Consider the following 23031-nt stretch of genomic DNA (forward strand, 5'->3'; position numbering starts at 1 on the left):
AGCAAGGATTTCCTTCCACATGGGACTTTTTGACCTCTGCACTTTTCTCTACCCTCAGGCCACCATGCCAGGACCCTTCCTCCCTCCTGCACAAGCCTCTTCAGCACCCACCTCCCCCAGATCTCCAGCAGCCGTGTTTCCTCCACGGCTGCTCTCTACCGGTTGGCTAATCATGCAGCATCTACAGCACCGCTCAGATGTATTCAATAAATCAGAATCCAATTACTGCATTAAAGAAACTGGAAGCAAACGCAATTAGCACCAGCCCCTCCCACATGTTGCACCCTCGCTTCTTCCTTAACTTTTCTTTCCTCATGCCTGGGAACGAGGTGGCTGCCACCACGGCTGGGGTGCAGCCAGGGGGCAGCTGAGCCTACCTTCTTTCTTAGTAGGGCAGGTGGTTAATATCCTCGGGGTTAATTCTCTCCAGGAATAGCATGCTCACTCTCTGATCTACTCTAATAGGCATCCATCAAGGCAGTTAGCCCCACTCTGGAGAAAGGAGCATCTGCTCCTTACTACAAAAAGGGGCTAGGAAAATAAATAGTACTAATAAATAAATAAATAAGCACAATTGACTACTATAGGGCTGGAGAGCTGGTGTCATTTCAGTATTTCAACCAAAGTGCTGAGGAGACTTTTTTGGGTGCCAAAGGATGTTTTTGACCCCCATGGTGCTGGAGCTGCTGAAAGAAGTAACCCAGTAAGTTCTCACCTCTCCCGTTCTCCTGCAATAGTTTCTTACAGCCCTTGTGAACTCCTCCCTCTGCAGAGTGAAATAGCTGCCGAGCAGCTGTTCCATCCATTTGCACCATCTCAGGGCCTCCTTCACAAGAGCTCCCAGCACCAGCGAAGATTACGCCCATCACAGTGATGTGCTCCTGCACACTCATTGCTGCTGCTATATATCACACAAACCTATTCCTGCTTTTCTGGGGAGGAAAAAAAAAATATTTTTTTTTTTCTCTCCTTATGACCTTGGAATAATGCATTTGCACAAGAAGTAATGCTTTTAGTCGATAGATTCAGGATTACCACACCTGACAATAAATCAACTACATTGAAAGATTTGATCTTAAGAATAAAACCCAGGCTGAATGAAACCCATTCAAAGGGTCCAGGTTCCCCTCTAACATCCCCAAATCAAGAAAGTGGTACACTACTGTCCACCCATATAACAAGGTTTCTTGAAGGAGATGAGGAAAATAAAGAAGACTGAATAACATCACTGTTGCCACTTCTCATTTCTCAATGAATCCCACAGTGCTCAGTAGTTCCCTTGAATTGTAGAACCATAGAATTATTAAGGTTGGAAAAGATCTCTAAAATCAACTAGTCCAACCATCCACCTACCGCCACTATCTCCCACTGACGATGTCCCTCAATTCCACATCTCCATGGTTCTGGAATTCCTCCAGGGACGGTGACTCCACCACCTCCCTGGGCAGCCTGTGCCAATGCCTCACCACTCTTTCTGAGAAGAAATTTTTTTCTAATATTCAACTTGAATCTCTGTGCAACCTAAGGCCACTGCCTCTCATCCTATCCCTGCTTTTGGATGCACAAGAATTGAAAAAGAAAAAAAGAAAAGAATTAAAAAAAAAAAGAAAAGAATTAAAAAAAAAAAGAAAAGAATTAAAAAAAAAAAGAAAAGAATTAAAAAAAAAAAGAAAAGAAAAACTTGCCTTCATCGAAAAATCATTACGCTTCTGTGTAATCAACAAGAATCCACCTTGATTTGTGCAACCACCGGTGAGCTGAACAAGCGTGATGCTATCTGCCCGAAACCGTTCTCAAATCAGCAAGCCATTGGGGCCAGAAAGCAAGCACACCTCCTCGCTGGACACACCTCACCGTGCCCCTGCCCTAGCCCCCCCAGCAGAGCTGTGGTCCCACCGCGGTGCCTGGAATCCCAGGCGAGGGAGGGCGGTGTGGGCAGAACCTGTGGTGGCGGGTGTCACGGACGGCACGGTCACTGGGCATCCTCTCGCTCTCCCGCTGGTTAAAGGCATGGAGCCGGTACGGGTCCTCTCCGCCCTTCCACTTCCGAGCGCTCAGGTATCTCCGCTCTTCAAACTGATCCCACAGGTCGTCCCAGTCCGCCTCCGAGCCCTGCGCGCACAAAGTCAGCCCCATTAGAGACAGGAAGGAGCACCCGGCCCCACTCCAGAGGTTGGGCAGCCCCGAGCCAGGCGTTGCTGGGAGATGCTAACAAGGAGCCTGGGTAAGTCTTTGCTTTTCTGTTTTTTTTCTTTTGTTTCTTTTCCTGTTTTCTTTCTCCTTACAGTCTTTCAGTGACACGTTAAGGAGAATTTGGTCATTCGAGTTTGAAATGATTAATTTCAAACCAAACACCCATTTCTGGTAGGTCCCACTCTCGAGCAGCACAGTCTCAGGAAATGCAGGCAGACACAAAGAGCTGCTGAGGAGCGCAGCCCTGCCACGCCATCCCCTCCCAGGGTGCCAAGCAAAAGGGATAGAGATGCTTTTTGGGGCTGCTCACTGACTGTGACAGCTGGCAGAGGCCAAGCATCCCCCAGCAGCACCGGGCTGGCAAGCGGAAGGCAGTGCTGATAAGATCACATCATTCCTGCAGCACAGGCTCTTTGATCTCAACACGTAATGCAGGGAGATTCAAACATTTACAGATGTCTCAGCCCCTAAGAAAATTGTGATCTTATCTGATAATTGATCTTTCCTCCCTTTCCTCCCCCCCCGCTCTTTTTTTTTCTTCTGTTAACACCATCTCAACGCCGATTTTGCCGGCTAATAGTGAAAATGAAGCTTTTGAGATGGGTGATTTTTATCCTGTAATTGATTTTACTCACATGTGACAGCACACTCGCTGTGTTAACAGGATGGGGAGGGAGGGAGCCCCAGCTGCTGCTCACCAGCCAACCACCAGCACCACTGCAGGACCACGCTGGGCATCCCCAGAGCACTGTACCCAACAAGCACCCTGCTTGAAGGGACTCCCCAAAATGCTGGTAGAGCCAGAGCTACAGGGCCTTGTAAGCACGGGGTAGTTATTCCCCTATTGCATGACCTCATAACTTTATCCAGAGTTCCTCCAGAATTTATCCTGTTGCAAGAAAGACACAAAGAAACCCCTGAAGCACCAGCCGGGCCAGGAGAAAGCTATCAAAGACTGGGAGAGAGTTATTAAAATGATCAGGTCACCGCAGCCCAGCAGGTTTACGAGCAGAGGAACGTAAGTAAACAAACTGCAGGTTTTCGGGAGGACCGATGTAGACTGGGTGAGATATATTGTTTATGTTTTTTTCTAAGGCATCTTGCAAAACATGATTTACTGTCGCAGTAAAAGATCAGGCAGAAGTGAGCCGATTGCATCACAGGTCCACCAAAGCCCTCAAGTTTATAAAGATTTCATGATGTGCCTGGGGGGACTCGCTCTATAAAAACAACTGCCACCTAAATTTTAATGCTAGGAAGAAAAGCAAAACTAGTTTTTTCTTTGTTTGTTTGTTTTTAAATCAAACTTGATATTTGATATGAGAAATGGATTTTAAAAGTGGTCACACAGCACTTAAGGCTGTTAGATGTCTCTCTGTATCTTTAAATGTCAATTAAACCCAGTAGGCTCAGAGTAGCTGGAAGCACACCATTCAAGAAAGGCTCCAACAAGCTTGAGTGGGAAGGCTGCAGTGGGTCAGGAAAACACTGTTTGCTATCTACCCACAGGCCAGCCGCACACTTTGAGTATCTCTGCAGTGAACAGCTCTGCAACATTTCCTCCTGAAACTCTCCGGCCCACTTTGATTCATTTGGCTCTCAGTCTTCTCCCTCTTGTGTTGAGGAAAGCTATCTATCAATCAGCCGGATGTTTCCAAAATCTGGGAGCTAAATACACATCCAAGATCAAGAGCGCATGACGCCAAACTGAGATTAAAGAGCTATTTTGTTATAAAACTGGCCCACCTTCTCAGCTGGAAAATACCCACATGCAACCGTGACCAAAATCAAGGTAGCATCCTCAGACGCAGAGGACCCACAGACAAAGGACTCACTTGGTACTTCGCACCCAAACAGGGAAGGGGAAAGCAAGTTGAAATGGAAGGAGAAAAACCCTTCATCCACCTAGAGACAAGACATCAGTTCTGGGTCACTGGATGAGGTCTTAATTATAATATTTCCCCCACATATTATCACCTCTTCCTTGCTCTAGAGTCCTGTCTTAGGAGTTATTTAACTGATGTGCAGAAATCTAAATTTAATTTATTGTGATCTAACTCACTTTAGGAGCCAAATTACCCTGCGCTGGAAAAGAATTAAGTCAATACACTACTTGCCTTTCTATCTTCCACAGAGCTCCTCTCCCTAAGCTTCATATTCATTTTCTTTCATGTACAAGTAATAAATTTTCATTGTTTTTCCTTGGAATTAGGTAATTTCTCTTTCAGCACTGCAGTTTAATGGCTAGTATTAATTATAGGAAACACAGTCAATGCTTAAAGAGTTTGAGAGACTGAATGAATCCACAGGAAAGAGTGGAAAAAGATATCAAAAAAATGAGTAGCTCTGGACACAAGTGCTAGGAAGCTCACCCTCTCCTCCATTCTGCATCCTGCAATGCATCTGTTGCATTTTCTTACCCATTGCAGAGAGCATCTACTGCATCCTGTCATGTGGCAGGGATGGTCCCGAGTGAGAATGCAGCTTGGGGAGAACCCCCTCCTTTAGCAGCCCGTCAAAAACACCCCAAATCCCAATTACAGCAAATAACAGGTCAAGCAACAAACCAAGACCAAGCACTGGGGTAGCTTTCCACCGCAACAGTGCAAAGGTATACTTTGTCATCTGCTGCTTAAATCATGGATCAGAAACAAAGGAAGGGGGAGTGGTGCTGTGCTGTGGGGGAATAGCAGGTCATTAGCAGCAAAGAATACAACATTCTGGCAACCATTAATGCTTTGTTTATGTGGACTTCTGTGAGTATGACATATTAATGGCATAATAATTGTGTGATTACAGTAGAGCAGGGATCACTGGAGCAGGAAGGAGGAACAAGCATCCCTGGCTGCTGAGGGCATGAGGCTTCCCCCACGACAGCTCTGCTCCAGATGTGGGCTGAAGGTTTGCAAAGTGAACTGTCCTGTCCTGAGCAGGGAGCTTGGGGAGTTCATAAGGAAACACATATGGAAAAATTCACCCACTAAAAATCACTAAATAGATCATTCCCTGAGCTGAAAGCTGTTGTCAACGGTTTACGGGCAGGTTCGGCCTGGTTCTGTGATGAATGGGGTGGGGGACCCACGGACCCACACCCCGGGAAAGGGAAAAAGGGTAGGGAGATGGGCCTAGAAACAACACAGTGGCAACGATCTGAGGAGAAACAAACTAATTTACTAAATAAGATATCGGAATGCAAAATAACACACTATAATACAATATAATCACAATTTAAGCTAATAAATCCAATAAAATGAGAGAGAGCATCCAAAATTAAAGTAGGCCTCACTCTAGTGCCAATGGTGAGATGGCTGGGGAGCAAGATGCTGCCGGGACGAGAGACGGGAAGAGAAGAGGTAAGGTCCCCTGGGAAATGTAGTTCTTCTTCTCTTCTGAGAACTAGGTACCCGGAACTATCCACAGTCCACGGAACTGGAGCATTAACTATTTAACTCCCAGTGCACTACATGATATTATGATGTGGAATACCAATAACCCAAAATCATAAAACCATGACAGCAGTTGGGAGAACAGAGAAGGCACGCCATCCAGCCCAGGTGGATGCCAAGGAGGAAAGGCAGTGGGCAGCAGGAGCTAAAAGTGGCTCCTGATTCACTCACTGACAATGTTTACAGGCCTAAAATAGAGAACGTAAGCCTTTGCTAAAACAAAAGTTGTTTTTGTTTTGGCTTCATTTAGGCTGACATGAGTGGGACAGGCACAATGCACAGGGTTTCACAAGGGCATTGTGTGCCTGCTCTCTGTCTAGAGGACTGGCTCCATCACTTGGAGAGCTGGCAGCACCCAAAATAAGGAGTTGAGGAGAAAACAAGGATGGGACAGCGTCACTAGCACCAGGACTGGTAAATGGAGGGTCTGGCAGCAGCGAGCCACCCACTTGCATACTCTTTTTCAGAGGCTCCATGGACTGGAAATAAATGTGCTCCCCAAGCCCAGTTTTGACAGAATTACAGAATCACAGAATATGCTGAGTTGGAAGGGATCCACAAGGACCGCTGAGCCCAGCTCCTGCCTCCACATAGCACCACTCAAACCCAAACCCTGTGGCTGAGAGCACTGTCCAGACACTCCCTGAGCTCCAGCACTGGGGCCATGCCCACCGCGCTCCGGGGCAGAGCCTGTTCCTAGCCCCCCGACCCTCCCCTGACACAGCTCCATGCTGTTCCCTGGGGTCCTGATGCTGTCACCAGAGAGCAGAGCTCAGCACTACGAGCTGCCATGAGGCCTTCCCTCTCTCTTTTTTAGGTAGCATCATGTCTCCCTAATCCCTAACTGAGTATTCATCTCTGAGCACTGCCATGCCCTTCCTGGGACTTGGGCATTAATAAAAAGGAGGACAAGAGAAATATAAAAATACATCAGCCTAAAACAAGTAAACAAGGGAAAACTCCTCTCCATTTGGCACAAGCAGCCTCTAGGAACTCCGATGTCCTGAGGCACATCACTCCTGTCCACATAGTTTGAGCTCTTTGTGTGCTGCCACTCAGGGACACCGAAGAAAGAGGGTAATCCTTCAGCAGGAATTGCAGCCAGGCATTACACAAATGAGATTTAAACATCATGCCAAAGCGCTGGGCCCCTGCAAGCGGAAGGCTTAATTATAGGGCTGCTGCTGTCCAAGGCACTAATGCCATCTGAAGGGATTATATATAACGCTTCAAACAGAGTAAGGCTCATCCTGCCCTATGCCCTGGTGCCCAAGCAGGCGCTATGAGGGATGGCAGCCCCAGCAGGGGAAAAGCAGCAGGACATCACACTGCCTCCATCCTCTTCCCCCATCTCTCCAAACATCCCATTGGGACTTGCTCAAATGCAGGACGGGACTGCAGATGGGGCACTTGAAAAAGCTGAGCATCAAGGCGCAAGTCATACTTTGGGATACATCTTTTTCTGCGCTATCGTCCACACCCTGACAGCCTCATCCCAACCATCCTGCAGTCCCAAAAACGAGGGACAGGCACAGCACCAAGGCCACACGCTTTGTCCCATGTGGCGGTGTCAGAAGTGGGCTGTGTGTCCCCTGGGACCAGGCTCTGAGCCCACAGTGCCATTCTGGGATGCTCCAGGTACTGGGCAGCAGCTGAAGGACTGTCACAAGACCCTCTCCTTCTGCTTACCCTCCTTTCCCAAACTGTGCAGTCTTTAAGCCAACCAAGCACTTCAGTATGAAGTTAACCAACTTCAGGCATTTGTGGGAGCCCACAGAAGTCACTCTTTAAATGCTTAAGAGTTAAGCACTTGCTTAAGTACCTCTTTGGGTCAGGGCCTTCTTCATCGACTTTGTGCTGACACCAAACACATGCTACAAAGGGACGCAGCTCTGGGGCCAGGCTGTCACCCACCCTTTACAATCTTCTGTTCTGTGGAGATTTCAGCTCCAACTCCTTTGTTTGAGGGCTGTGACACTTGCAGAAGTACCTGGGCACAGGTGCACCTTGGTGACAACTCCACAGGGTAGGCCCTGAAGGGCTACCTCAGGTGGGGATGCAGAGCAGGGCCGAGGACCTCCCATCACTTGGAGGTGCTTCATTGTCTCTCAGCAGCGCTGAGACCATTCAGGCCACACTTCCCCCCCCAGCTGGGGGAAGAAAGACAAAGAAATATCAAATCAAATATTAATACCGATAGCTAATTAAGACAAAGCATTTTTCTAGCAAAGTCTGTCCTCTGACTGGGGTCCCTAGAGGATCTCTAATCATTCATCACTGAGCTTGCTGTGACTGACCTTTTCCTGCCTGTGCATGGTCACACACACACACAGCTCTGTCTTCAAAAGACAGAGCATTGCCTCCTTTCTGCTAGCTCAGCAGGAGCATGAGTCCCTGAGGACCTTCCAGTAAGTGTCCCACTTACCCACGGCCCTGAGGCTAAGGCCATGCTGTCATCACCCTTGCTGGAAAATGGCCACAGAAGTGTACTTGGCCTTTGAGAACATAGGTAAGCACTGCCTGGATGGAATTATTCCTGTTCTGGCTCTTGACCTGGATTTCTAATGCCTCATCTCAGTGTCCCTGTGCTCAGCTGGGCTTAGCACAGGCTGCTGGCCAGTGATATGGCACAAGGAGCCATCCCAGAGCTGAGGCAGCTGGACCATGGTTAAGTAGATCACAGCTAGGACCACCACTTTGTGTATTTTCCATTTGTATCCTCAATAAATGATACACAGGGTCCAAAACACCCTTCAGAGGCTTGTATCTGCTAAACTTGCCAGTCAAATACGAAAGCACAAAGAGCTGCCAGAGGATTATTGATGCAGTTTCCAGTAAGGGCACCAAAGCTTTAATTTTAAACGGATGGCTAGGGCTGCCACCAACACGGGGAATTTATTTGCAAATCAGGAGACTCTAAGTTGCAGGGAGATAAAGATGACAGATTCATTTCTTTGATGAAAGGCCAAATTTTTTTCCAGGGCTTTGCTAGGGAGAAAGATTTCATCCCATGCTCATTAACCAGCACTTGCAGTACCAGTAGTGGTGCCAGGTTAAAACATACCCTTGTATCCTGCAAACAGCCTGGGAGCTTCACACATGGACAGTGCTCCTTGTCTGTCACCTCCTTGCTTCCATGAGGTGGAGACAATGCATAGTTCTAGCCAGCATCGCACTTGGTGACCTCTGTAATTTCCAACCTGGTGGAAACAGAAGGTTCTGCCTCTCTGATGATACAGAAAAGTGCATTTGCCTTTCTCAAGTCTTCTCCCCTAAATCTTCTAGCAGGCAGAAACTTCTAGTCTTGGTGGGAGAAAGTAATCTCTTCTTGCCCTGTTTTCATTCAGTTATGAATGGTCTATCTTCCGTACTTCCCCATTCTCCATTAGATCTTCACTGCTTTAGTGCTCAGAAGGAGGACTGAGTGTCTCTCATATCTCTCCCTTCAAAGAGCAGAAATCTGATAGTTCCCCTATCCTCTTACCCATTGGATCCCCCACTATGCATGAGGCAGGAGCAAAGGGGGTTCATAGGTGGTATTGGTACGTTCTTTGCCTTTGCAAAAACCACACTACAAAGTCACCTCTTCTTCCAGTCTTTGGCAACTTCAGTAGAGCTGTGAGAACGTGTTGTCCACATCTCTGGCTGGCTCTCCTAGCCCCAAAGTTCTCACTGCTGACCTCTAGAAGCCACACACAGCTATTGACTTCCTTAAGTTCCCAGTCCAAAAGATGCTCTTCATCCTCTACCCCTCCCCACAATCAGGTGTGCGTGTGCAGCTGTACAGGAGCACCTTGCTGCACAAAGATCAGACTTTAATTTGTTAAAATAATAAATTAGTTCACAGGATAGCCTGACACATGAAGACAAATCCTGTATAATTAAAAAGGAAAGGAAGCCGATTATATGCTCCAGGAGAATATTGCTGCCTGCTTCTGTTTTATTTATACGTTACACTGTATAATGAGCTGAATATTTAGGAGGTCAGCACAAACCAAGCTGCTGACTGGAGAAAAGAGAATACCCAGCTCTGTCTGTGCCTGAAGGCACACAGTAGGAAGGAGAGGATTTTCAGTCGTCTCCCTCTGTCTGCTGCTCCCCTAAGGCCCCTCAGGTCTGCTTGGCTCAATTGCTCATTCTAAACTACGTGCACTTGGGCAGAGATTTTCTCAATAAGCTTTTCCCTGAGTCTCATGTCTGCAGCCCTATTTCATCCTATCCCTCTCCCGGTGGGGTTTGTACTTTCCAAGCTCTTGTGGCTGGTACTGTTCCCATCTTCATCCCAAGCTGAATTTCTTTTTTTCTTAATTTTAATAACACCAAATCCTCCAGAACAGAGCACTTTCGGGCTCTGCCACAACCCACCCAGAAAGGATGAGCTAGGTCAGTGCTTGTCATCCCCAGCCTGCTGGCACCTATGAACCATTACTAGTGGGTCTACCAGCAGCAATTAGGAAAAATGAACTTGGGGCAGGTCCTCCCTCAGCTGAGACAGAAATCACTGTGGGATGCTGGGGGGCCAGCACTGCTATTAGGAGAGGATGTTTGCACCCTGCCTGTTAAATCACCCTACTGTCCTGCTCCAGCTTTCGTCCCTCTCTCTGCTACAGGTTTGAGAATGTTCTGCAAAGGACTCACACCACCACTGTGCTGCAAAACGCTGCAGCCCAGTGAGCTGCCTTCAGCAACACTGCATGTAGCAGATGTGTGCTGCCCAAGGCTGCCTCAATGTCTCTATCCTGCTCTGCTGTGGAAAGGGGCTGCTGAAATTCCATAGTCCTTCATCTCACCCCACAGCAACCATGCGTCACAGCCAGCTGCTGCAGACACTCACCCAAAAAACATCTCACCCCAAACCAGTCTGATTTCAGCACAGAAATCTGCCCTTGACATGAGAAGTTTCTCCAAATGCGACCTTCCTTGGATGGACCTCTGCCATTCCTCAAAGAGGGCAAAAAATCCAGGCATCCCCACTGGCACACACAGCAGCACCAGCTCAGTGCAGCAGCCAGGATACCTGTCACTGCTGCGAAGGATCTGATACAGAAGGCAGGAAAGGCCTAGGGTGGTCCTCCAAAGGTCAGCAGCAATTACACAGTGCTTTAATTAGAAAAGAAAGGAAGGCAGCATCCACCCTTGCCCCCCACCCCATGTCAGCCAGATTCAGTCTTGGCATCATCAGAAGTCAAAGGCATTTGGGAACAGCGCAGACCCATAGGCAGTAAGTAGAGTAGCAAAAAGGAGATACTGCAGAGGCAGACGACATTTGTTTTTCTTGTGAGCCATTTCAGGGCATATGGGAGCTGCTTCCCAGCCATGAAGGTCAAAGCAGCCTTCCCATGCTTCAGCAAGAATGGCAGCTGATTTAGTATTTAAGAGCCCACAGCTGCACTCTGTCTCCAGCTGAGCTTTGCTCTTCTTTCTGCATAAAAGCCAAAGGTCAGAGCAGGGAAGGGAGGGCAAAGAAGTCAGCAGCCCCTACTCTGCTCTGAAATGAGCCCTCTCAAGAGCCCCTGTGCCTGCTGAGGGAAGGGATCTTGCTGCTCACACGCTTGGCATCTGTGACCCAGTGTGGCCTCTTCACAGCTGCAAAGGCAGTGGTAATCCATCCGGTAATTGCTTCCATGGCGATCTTCACACAGCTTTAGACACTAATGCTGCTATCTTTCCCCTTCCAAATCATACAGCAATGAGGGGTGACTGGTGGCAGCCACATGTGAAGCATTGTTGCCAGATAAGGGAAAGTGCCTCCAAGGGAGGGAAAGCTTAGCCTCTATTTTACCTGGTTTTATTCCAGCAGGGTGGGGAGGGAAAGAGGAGATTAGAAAAGAGATATTCAAGTAAAATAAAATAATTGTAAATGCACAAGGCACTTATATGCATTGCTTCCACTGTCCTCAGGAAGCTGACAGAAAGTCCCGTGTCCCTGTCAGCTAATTGCTTTTGAGGAGCAGAGCTTTACCATGTGGGCATCAAGGCACAACCACCTCCAAGGAGCTACTGCTCAGCAAGAAATGCTGTCAGTCAAAGCTCCTGCACTCAATTTCCAGCTCTGGACAAGCCCCAATCTCCCCCCCAGCCATGCCTCAGTTTCCCTGTCCCTACTGCTAACTCCCCATAGCATCATCCTGCTGAGCAGTTCCCAGCCTCTCCTCTCGTCTCATCTGTGGAAAATCCTTTCTTGGGACTAGCCCAAATTTTGGGTTGAGCCACAGACATTTTGTACAGAAGCAGGTGTTTCTGTGAGCTACGCTGGGTACAGAGCCGGTCCTTGACATGTGAGCAGAAGAAGATGGAGCTCAGGTCACTGCTACCGTGCTGCAGGACACGCGTACCATCACCAACAGCCCATCCTCCCCAGAACTCTCCTCGAGGAGGAACTGGATATAAAACATTTGTGACAGCAAGAACTGATCTAAACCTTTGATTCTTGGGTACCTGCTGCCAGAGTGTTCGCAAGATCCTGGAGCTGGCAGTAACGTGAGTGACAGCACCAAAGATACAGCAGCATAATTTAGAGCATGTGTGTCAGGCTAACCTTCCTCCATCTCAGCTCAGTAATAGGGTAAAAAATACCCTGGCTAGTGAGGAATGCATCATAGCAAGGTATTGTGAGCTAGAAAATAAATAAGCTTGGTAAGAAAAGACTGCAGGGAAGGAAGAGTGCCAAGGGCTGCAAGGGGAGGACTCTGGACACAACAGCTCCATGCAGCAGGGACAGTCCAAGGATGACATGGGGCTAGCAGCAGGGACCAAAACTTGTAGTGAGGCCCGAGAAACGTTTTAGGGTAGATGTGCCCCAAAAGTGCACCTTGAGGCCAGCCAAACTATCTGCCAAAACCTGCACCTGATACAGACAGTTTCTGCAGTGAAAGGTGGAAGTCCATCAAGTGCTGCTTTATGACACACATAAGCCATCCTGCCTTCCTTAGAGAAGGAGGCAAAGAGAAAAGAACAGGTAATAAATATAATAATGATAAATAACCTGAGAGCAAGGTATTTCACAAAAGAAATATACAAAGCATTTTGCCAGACTCTGCCTCCGTTGGCTCCAGGGCTGGGCACTGCAGGGATGCCAAGGGACCGTGCCGAGCTCAGCAGTGGCAGGGGGTGACCCAAAGAGGTTTGGCTGCCTTACAGCCTCCTCTACAACTGTAAAATCATCCCTGCGGGGAGGGAAGAGATGGTGCTGGGAAAATCACAGCTTCATTGAGAGCAAAGGCTCCCTTCTAGCACTGCAAAAAACACCTCCTTGCCTAGAGTGACAAGATTGAAAAGTATTTTCCTTCCAGGAAAATGAAGCAGGAGCACGAGCATGGGTGCAGTAGACCCACACCAAGCTGGAGGCCAGCAAAATCGCCTGCTTTGCCCAGTCCCCTGCTCCCAGCCTTTGCCTCGCTCCTTCTCCAAAACTCTCCTGCTCCGCTCCAGCACCTGAACATCCCCTGCTTCACCCATCCCCTGGCACAAACTCCACAGCACCTTGCAGCCTTCCTCCTTTTCCATGCACGCTGGCAACATCTGAATGCAATCAGTAGATCTGCACATATGTAGAAGTCAAAAAAAAAAAAAAAAAAAAAAAAAAGATACCACTCAGAGCCAAAAAATAAACCTACTGCTGAGTTACGTGGTGCAGCACACTCCAAACACCTCCAAAAATCATGGGGATCTGGACAGAAACCAGCAAGCAGGCACTGAGCTTTGTTGTTATTATTGAAACAAATATCCCCAATCTGGCACTGACTCTCTCTCACAGACACACAATCCTCTGCAATAAGGAACACAGGCCTTTTGTAGTCATCAATCAAGAAAATGTAGCTTTGATGGGTAGTTACTGCTTGGCTGACACAGGACCAAGCCTCCACCCTTGGCCTCAACCCAACCCTACACGCTGCATGCTGGGTAGGGCAGCACCTGAGCCCAAGCACCGAGCAGGCACACAGGTGGCTGTGGGAGTCCCACCGCAGCCTGCAGCAGATGTTTCTGCCCACACCAACACAGATGTCTGGGGCGAGGCACCAGAAATAGCCGGCTGCACAAGCCGAGACTTTTTCCTCCTACACAGAGAGTTCTAATGCAAAACTGCCGAGTACAGCTGAGCGTCTGAATGCATCCCTCTTCCTGCAATGGAAGGAATAACATCGCGACAGAAATGAAAACTGTGACGGTGGTTTGTGCCAGCTCAGCTGGGAGCTGTCAAACATCTGTATTGTGGAGCCTTCCTTCTCTTGGTCTGCCAGCAACCGCTGTGTCTGCTCTGAAACGGGAGCAATAACGCTCACTCAGAGTCATGTGAAAATTATATTTGCAAAGCACTCGAAGGCTCAGCAATGAGAGAAGGTTCACCATGCATTTCTGCTCACCAACCCTATCCTCTGCCTCCCGACTGCAAAAAGAGAAGCAGGCTTTCAGCAAAATCCTTGTCACCCCAAAATACAAACGCAGGATGCTGAAGTGAACCAACACAGCAGGAACAAGGCACATCAGGACAATACATTCCTCCAAATTGAGAAGGGAAAAACTAAACCCAACACGGTGCTGGGGAACTGCTACCTCCAGCAGCACACCTGAGCTGCAGCCAGCTGGCTTTGGCTTGGCTCTCACCCTCTGCCCAGCACCCCAGTGAAGATGGGAACCACAGCTGGAGAACAGTAGGACAAACCCCACAGAATGGGATGGGCTCCACCACCAGGACACACCACCACCCCCTTATCTCCTGAGACACAAGTGGCAATGGTGAATAGAGGGAATTAAAGTCTTCACGCTTTGATATGATATTTTGATGAGTTGGTTGGACTAGGGGCAGCAGTGAAAGCACAAGGGACATCACAGGTGAACAAGCATTCCAGCAGCAGCAGGAGAATCACAGAATTGTAGGGGTTGGAAGCCTGAAGAAGGCAACCAGGACATTTACAGAGAGCTCTGCAAGGCTCATTTTAAAACATTCCCTTTGCCACTGCAAATTAATATTTGAGCAAAAAATATTACAGAAAAAGTCAGTTGACTCACGAAGAGCAAATAAATTAAATATAGAAATTAAGTAATTGATGCGCAGAAGAAAAGGGATTTTAGCCCTGCTTTGAGCACACTTCTTGTTGCAGCCTTACACGGGAGCCATCACGTTGCTCTAAGCCCTGAAGCAGGGGCAGCAGATGGCAAAGCTTCTCCTTGCTCCCCGGCCACGCTCCTCTGCAGCAAGGAGTGGGGCTGGCACAGGGAGCTACCCCCCCCACTACTGTGAGCTGAGCGAGTCTTGGAGCCTTTACACTGGCTCTAGTTATTTAGCAAAGGACTGACTGTAGAAATAGGAGAAGAAAATTATCCCACGCGCAGCCTGATGTTTTTCTCCACATGCTGCTTGTTAGCCTGGCAAACAAATAGCGATGCCATAAATTGCTCTGAATGTTTGCTATGGTTATTTGTTTGGAATGTTCCCTTACCTCCCTCAAAACACAGCTTTTTTTGGTTTACCTCCCATGATTATGAAGGAATGAGGTGAGGAGGACTGATGCTCGCATCCTGAGCATTCCCAGTAGAAAGCTCACTGCAGCCTCAGAGAGCACAAACCTCTGCAAGAGAGGAGAGATCCCACCTCCAACTACACTTAACAACTTTGAGACAGGCAGAAATTTAGGCTACAGATGTCACGGCCATGATGTGACTGCCACGAGTCAGGTCCTGCCACTAAAAGTTGCGTTCACTCACCCCAAATGCAGCTCAGGGCTGGCTGCCAGCTCCTGGGCTCCTCCATACACCTAAATCACGCAAGGCAGTAAGGGCAAACCAAAAATACCAGCAGCTGATTCTGGAGGATTTTAGTGGTCCCCAGGCAGAGTACTGAGTAGCCAACTGATAAAGCCCTAGAAGCCACAGGATGCCCTCTGCTCCCCGAGACACATCAGCTGCTGCACCTCCCATGGTAGCTGTGTCCGGCCTCAAGCACCAATTTTGCACATATATTGGCCCTTAGAAAACCTAATACTAGCAGAAACCTGAACTCGTAGTTTTTATTCCTTGTTTCAGTGAGCGTGGCTTTTTGTTTTTAATCGCAAAGTCCTCACATGCTACAGAAACCAATGTAACAACATCATGTTGCAGGAGTTGAAATTGAAAAGTACAACTGCCTATCAATGAACATCAAAGCAGCTTCACCACCAAAATGGAGTGAAATGCAAAGGAAAGCTTAAATAGAGAGGAGGAAAAAATGGAAATTGCTTTCGTAGCATACCTTCATTCGTCATAATCTGAGTGAGACCAGTAATGACACTAGAAGGTGAGCCATGCGCTGCCCACTGAGACTGAGCTATTTATGAGAGCAGCTGGCTGTCAGCTGCTACCTCCACGCAAACATAAAGAGCAAAGGGCCCCTGCACCCCATCCCTGCAGCAGCTGGTGTTGGGCTGGAGGTGGGAGAAGGTGCTCCATCCTCCACCTGGCCAGGGATTGCTTTTTGAAAAGTGAGCACAAAATCTCAGCTACGAGGCAGTACTTGGGGTGGGTTGTTTTTTTTTTGTTTTTTGTTTTTTTTTGCTTTTAGAAAAGCATTGTATGAAAATGATCAGCTCTATTTAACAGGCTGTTGAAACATTATAATGCCAGCCTCTTCTGTTATCCTGGCTTCTAATGATTTTATTAACCCAATAGCTGGAAGGGGATGTACTCAGCAACTCTGCTCTGTGCAGATGCATTTTGCTCAGATACAGGTAGGAAGTGCGTCTGAACAGCAACGGGTAAGAGGATACTTAACGCCCACCTTTCATCCAGATATTGGCTGGAAATTGAGTTGCAGTGCTGTTCATTGTCACTGAAACCAACAGGATTTGGTTCTCCCTTCCCAGAGGGCGCATGCTCTCGAGCAGCACAAAGCCCAGCTTTGGGGTCCCCTCTTCTCCAGGCAGCGACGCCACCACCAGGAATAATTTTCCATGGGGCTTACAATGATCCAGAACATAAATTGGGACAGAGAGGAAAACAGCACAGCTGAGCCCTTTGCACATCTGCAGCGATCCTTCTTGCCTCTGGTAGCTGGAGGTCTCCAGGCAGATGTCGCAGCTCCTGCTCACGACAGACCCAGGGAGACACGGCAGGTCTTCACGGGCACTCCTTGTGGCACCTGATTCACAGGATGGAATTTGGTCCTATCCTCCATCAGCTGTCCATCAAATTGCGCTGCCAAGGGCACAGTGACACTTGCAGTGACACTGCTGCTCGGCAGCTGGCCTCAGACAGCAAATTGCCCTCAGCCCGTGGACCAGATGCCTCACTTCTGACACGAGATGCCCACTGCATCAGTTGGCTACATGCAATTTCCTTGCAAGCGATCCTTTCTCCTACTGTTTGCTAGTGAGAGACCCTTCTTTGCCATGAGACTTTTTTTTGCCACTCATTTTCCTCCTCTTCTAAAACCTGGGTCCCCACTGGGACCATGACTGTAAGCACCTGCTGCTCTCTCAGTCTCCCAGCGAGCAGCACCACAGTGTGAGCAGCTCTGACATCAGTGGGCACTCAGCGAGCCTCCCACCAGCACCCAGCCAGGTGTTTCCTCATGCTGCTTGCTCTAACCAAACCCGACAGGAGTGATTAACCAAGAGGTTCTTTAATGATCACGCCATCAGGGCTTATTTCACCCAGACCCCTTACAGGAAAGCCAGGGAAACAAGGCATTCATGGAGGTGCCAGCCTTAGGAGGGGTGGGCACAGTGGGGAAAGGATGCTCCCCAAAGCCAACACCAAGAACTTGCTTGCAGGGAGAAAATGGGGAGCAGCACCTCCCCAGATAATCTGGGCCAGACTGGGACACATTTATGATAGTATACTGATGGTTCAGCCCCAAAACCTTTATCTAGCCCTCACACCCCACATACTGCACTACACATATCGCTGGCTCAGCACACTGATTTGAAGCAGATGCAATCCTGACCCCAAGCACCGAAAGAATTACGTGCACCTTCCTTTTATCAACGTTGCTCTCCCTGGCATGTCCTCAGAGCCCCTCCAAGTGTCCTTGTAATGTGAAAAGAGAAGGAGATGCTGCGTGCAGCAGCACCATAGGTTTGTTAACCTGACCGCCCCCCCTCCAGTTCCTTTTTTTCACAGCAAACATGCTCTTAACCTGTCTGCAAGGGGCTCGTCTCCCTATCTCTTGTCATAGCTCTGAACATCTTCCCTGCATATTTTGTTTCCTGAAAAAACTCTGTCACTTGAGATACCCAGAAAAAAGGAGATGGGCAAAGGAGAGAGATTTAATGCTGCCTTTAAATCTCCTGGCTGGAGGGGCTTCCCATGCTATGCAGTGTAGCATTGGCAATTTAATCATCAGTGTAATACTTCTGCAAACAGCAGCAGACAGCAGAGCCCGCAGGAGCAAACGGTCTCTCTAACAGCATGAATATTACAGGCACTTAACAGCCCTTGTAATCTTGCTGTGGCTCCCATGCAAGAGCACAGGCAGGCAGCACGACTGCAGGCACTAACCCTGGCCACCAGGTGATAAAGATTCACGGGGCTCCCTAATGCAGCATCCAAAATCAGCCCCAGCGAGGAGAAAATAAGTGTGGAAACACTGAAACCTTCGACAAATTCATTTCCATGTCCCTGCACCTGTGATACACATGAAAAGGATTTGGGGTGGGTGGGCATTTCTGAGCGCTGTATAAATGCTTCTCAGAAAAAATATTGTGTTTGTCAGTTTAAATGTTAGCCCATTCTCAAAGAAAAAAAGACCCATAACTAACCTTTAATTCTTTAACATTTTTATTTTTTCGTTGGATGAATATCATCCTGAAAAATTTCCCACAGATGAGAAGTACAGCCTATGGCTTCAAAGGAGAGTTTCTGGAAATTAGGAGAAAAGTGGGAGCTGCTCGGCTTTATCTTTCCTGATACAGCAAAGCCTGCCAGTTCCTCCAAGATGGGAAAAACACAGAATCATTAAGGTTGGAAAAGACCACTAAGATCATCATGTCCAAGTCCAGCCCATCCCCACCAACATCACCCATTGACCACGTTCCTCAGTGCCACATCTCCATGGTTCTTGGACACCTTCAGGGATGGTGACTTCCCCACCTCCCTGGGCAGCCTGTGCCAGCGCAGCACCACTCTTCCTGAGAAGACCTTTTTCCTAATACTCAGCTGTGAGACGGCTTACACACATTTTGGCTGGCCTCATGCCTGCTTGCCCAGGTTTCACCCCGACCACAGTCTCAGTAAAGCCTGTGCTGTAAAGAAAGGAAATAAATCGCTGGCATCTTGCTCACACCTTTAATTACTTAGCTGATATTGATATAACACTAATTGAAGCAGAATAATCTTTTCTCTCAAATAATTGTGCTCACACAGGCATGACTGAGATTAAAAGACACACATTACACTTGGATTGGTTCATTTCCAGCTAATGCAGAGACAGACCCCTGTGCTGAACCCATGGGTGCTGCTGTACAGGCTGCTGCCCCAGGACAACAACCACAGCCTACACACACAGGGCTGCTCAAACAGCCAAGGTGCTACAGGAGCAGGTGTACAAAACCGGCAAAGGAATAAGTTTGTTTGCTCCTGTTAGGGAACCCTGGTGAACTTTCTGAGATATCAGTCTTTCTCCAAGTCCTGGGACAGGGAGTGCACACCAGGCAGTGAAAGTCTCTCCACTGAGTTCAGATATTTTAGTTTTGTCCCAAGAATATCAGCAAACCTGGCAAAGTGAGAAGCCTTAAGCCCTATTCGGCACAAACACACAATGAACAAGACCAAACCTGTGAGGTGTCTGCAGATTTCAGGCTGTTTGGAGGCTTGATTGTCCCATGGTTTCAAGCTGTGTCCAAACCCTCCATGTATCACCTCTGCAAAGGGATGCATGCCCTTATTTACCCTGGAAGCCATGCAAGTGCAATTATTACTGCTTATGGAGCTCTCAGCTACCAGAGCACCGAGCAGCTTGCACGGAAGTGAGCAATGCTGTCCATCAGTGATGGGATCCGGGGTCAGCAGGGAGAGGTAAGGGAAAAAATAAGAGGAGAATGGAGTAGGCACTGCAAACATAGCAGCTCATCCCCACCCCTTCCCCACCCAACTCTGCTTCCACCGCCACGCAGGGGAGCATAAGAGGAAAACTTGTCTTTGCTTTTTCCATAGGAGAAACTAAGCCATGTTGTCTTGTATTCCACATACTCCACAAGCACACAGCAACTGCCATCCCAAAGCACCCCAAGTTACAAAGCAGGTGGGGCAGAGTGTCCTGACTCAGAGGAAAAAATGCTTAAAAAGCAAACAAGCAAAACACAAAATGTTTTAATGAAAAGGACTGGCACAACCCATGAGCATACTCCTACCTCTAATAGCAAGATTTTATCCCTTGCACCTAACTACAATTAAGGAAAAATTAAATGAGCAAAAATGAGAAGGTCTGTACAAATCATTCTCAGCACCAGGGGGCTGCAGTCAGTGCTTGCCCTGCTGAACGTGCCTTCCTCTTATTTGCAAGCCATGCACCTCAATAATGTGCTATGAGGTGTGTTTGTAACTGTCTGATGCCAGCAGTGGTCCTTGAGGAGGAAATGGTGTGTGCCTAAATGCAGACAAAGCCATTCAGAAGGCTGGGACAAAGCAGCCTTGCTCTCCTCAGCCGGGCCAAATTACATCCTTTGGATGTATTCCTTCAGCAGTTTCAAAAAATAATAATAATCTGTCTCTATTTCCTTCGCTTTGCAAACAATATTTAGAGAATAGAAGGTGATTTCAGAGTCCATTTGTTTTGCAGCGCATAAGCCCTGCTCTCCTCATATCACTTTCCAATCAGGTTTATTGCTGGCATCACCAATGGAAAACTGAGGAGGTAAAGACTTAAAACCCTCAGTCACGCTGTTACAGAGAGCCCAAAGGAGGGCAATGGAGGTGGTGAAGGATCTAGATGAGGAGCAGCTGAGGCCTCTGGGCTCACTCAGCCTAGAGCAGAGGAGCCGAGGGGAGGCCTCATGGCGGCTGCAGCTCCTCACAGGGAGCGGAGGGCAGCGCTGAGCTCTGCTCTCTGTCACAGCGACAGGGCCCGAGGGCACGGCATGGAGCTGTGTCAGGGGAGGGGCGGGGGGTGAGGGGAAGGGTGGCACAGCCACATGGCTCGTATGGGAACACGTGCAGGGAGCAGAGCAGTGCTAATTTAGGGACGCGGCCTGAAGATCTCCTTGGCTCACACTTCCTACTGCAACGACTCCTGCTGAGACATCGGAGGCAGGGAGGGTGGGAAATCAATTTAATTGCAGCTTAGTAAGCAACTGTGCTAAGTGTCGCTGGCAAAATCTGAGCCTTTCGCTGTGAGAGGAAGGGAAGAACACGGCTTTTTTTATTGCATGAGAAAGTGGATTGAGAGCAAACCCGTCTGACAGTCATCTGGTCCTCACGCCTTCCTTCAAACAGGAGGAAGGCAGCAAGAGGCAAACAGCCAGCGCCAGAGTTGCTCCAATTAACAGTCAATCCAGTGCACCCTTTGTTGTTACACTGCACATAATTACTACTTCACGCAAGCATCTTTCTTAACCAGATCTGACTTTTGCTTTCTCCCCTGACACATCCCTGTAATGGGTTTTATTTGCTGGGCTGCCCTAGTGAAGGGAGCTGGCTGTAGCAGCATTTCTCACAGTTGTAGTACGTTGCTTTTGCATTTCAGTGGCTTCTCCCAGAGTCACTTTTCCACTGGCAAAGATAGCAGAGCTCTCACCCAGTCACGCAGAAGCACCACGCTGGCATCCCATGGGCTGCCTGACGCCAGCTCCAATATCATCCGCAGAACTCATCTGTGCAGTTACACACAAGCCCACGGGGAAGGCTGGGGTGTTTTAAAAAAAGAGCTAAAATGCCAGAAAGGAGCAGGGCCCAGTGCCTTGTGTGCTGACCACTCCAGCACTGCTCAGGCATGCCAACATCAGGCTGCCACTTCCCTCATCAAATGGGGCAACCCAGTCCCATTGATTTCCCCAGGTGAGGGGGGGCTCCAGGCTGTGGGGTGGCTGTGTGATTCAGAGGCTGTCCCTCAGGAGGATTAGCACGGGGTCTGAAAGCCAATGCTCAGCACCACCAGCACTTTCTGCAATGCACTGCAGCTCACACTGCTGGCTTTCTCACTGGGAAGGCACTCTTCCCTCACTTGCATATACTTAGCAAACAGCACGTACAGCTGCTAGTCCCAGAGAAACGCTCAGCTCGAAACCCATATTCAGCTACCTGTGGGTTTTCCAGCACAATAACTCTGTGTTCATGTGGGCCTATGCAACTGTGCTACTTGCAACTCTGGTGCTCCCAGAACAGTGCTGTGCTGGCCTTGCTCATACTCCTCCTTTTGTATGCCTGCAAAAGTAGCTCAGCACACCTGCCCGGGTGTACTCCGCCCTAGACTTTAACTACTGAAGTTGAAGAGGAAAGGCAAACCTCTTGTCTCAATGCTGTGGCATGCCCATGGACTCAGCATTGCCACTTACAAGCCCTGCCCAGCATGCCTAGCTCCCCTTACCTGCAGAGTGGCACAGATCTCATGACAGATCTGGAACCAAAAAGATGCCTGGGAAGAGCAGGAGATGCACACCCTGTCAAAACAGCCCCTGGGCCCTGATTACATCCAAATAAATCAAGAGGACACTCTCTTATCGTGGAAAGGATTTCATCTCATTTGTTCCTTATACTGCATGCACTGGTATACAAATGTTTCAAACGTAGTCCTGAACCCGCAGCGCTCCTTGGAGCGTCCTTTAGATGCTCTCATTAACCTTGTCACCCTCACATAGTGCTGCGTCTTCCCTTAGCTTGATCTCAGCACTCCTGATACTGACCCCCTCCCACATCAATCCTAATTTAAAGCCCTCTCATCAATCTCCCCAGCCTCTGTGCCAAGAAACTTTTTCCCCCATTAAGACAGGTGTGTGCCATCAGGGTCCAGAAGACCTCTCATCTCAAAGACCCTTCTACGGTTATAAAGCCTAAAATTCTGGTGCAGTCTTGAAGCCAGGCATTGATGACCTGAGCTTTCCTGCTCCTTTCACTGCCACTCCCCATTTCTGGGGGCTTTGAGGAAAACAATGCTCTGAGTCCTTCAGGCTTCCTGATGCTTTTAACCAGCCATGTGCTCAAGCCAGCACTGCCCAACTCTTACAGAGAGCTGAAGAATTAGTGGGGTTTTCATCACTGGTAAAAAAAACAAAAAACAATTTTCATTTATTGTTCCTTTACACCTCAGAACGTGCTCATCCCCAGGCAGCACAGCTTTCCTCTCCTGCCCCTCTCTGGACCTACACAAACCACCAACTGAGCCCACTGAGCATGAGCCTCTCTGTTCTACCTTCTTCCTCATGACAGATTTGGCACTGCATTTCCTTAATTGTTAAGATACGAATTTTTGCAGCATACAGTTATT

The 23031-nt window shown here is 48.4% G+C and overlaps 1 protein-coding gene across 2 annotated transcripts in view; it reads right to left on the reverse strand.

Moving 5' to 3' along the window:
• The window catches only part of GALNT14 (polypeptide N-acetylgalactosaminyltransferase 14), a 69834-nt gene that overhangs the window by 43565 nt on the left and 3238 nt on the right, over positions 1 to 23031 (reverse strand). For both annotated transcript variants that reach the window (XM_021390797.1, XM_021390798.1), the window contains exon 2: positions 1943 to 2112. In XM_021390797.1, the coding sequence (XP_021246472.1) occupies positions 1943 to 2112 (170 nt within the window). The remainder of the gene's footprint in view (positions 1 to 1942; positions 2113 to 23031) is intronic.

The sequence above is a fragment of the Numida meleagris genome, chromosome 3 (genome assembly GCF_002078875.1).
Source record: "Numida meleagris isolate 19003 breed g44 Domestic line chromosome 3, NumMel1.0, whole genome shotgun sequence".
Lineage (NCBI taxonomy): Eukaryota > Metazoa > Chordata > Aves > Galliformes > Numididae > Numida > Numida meleagris.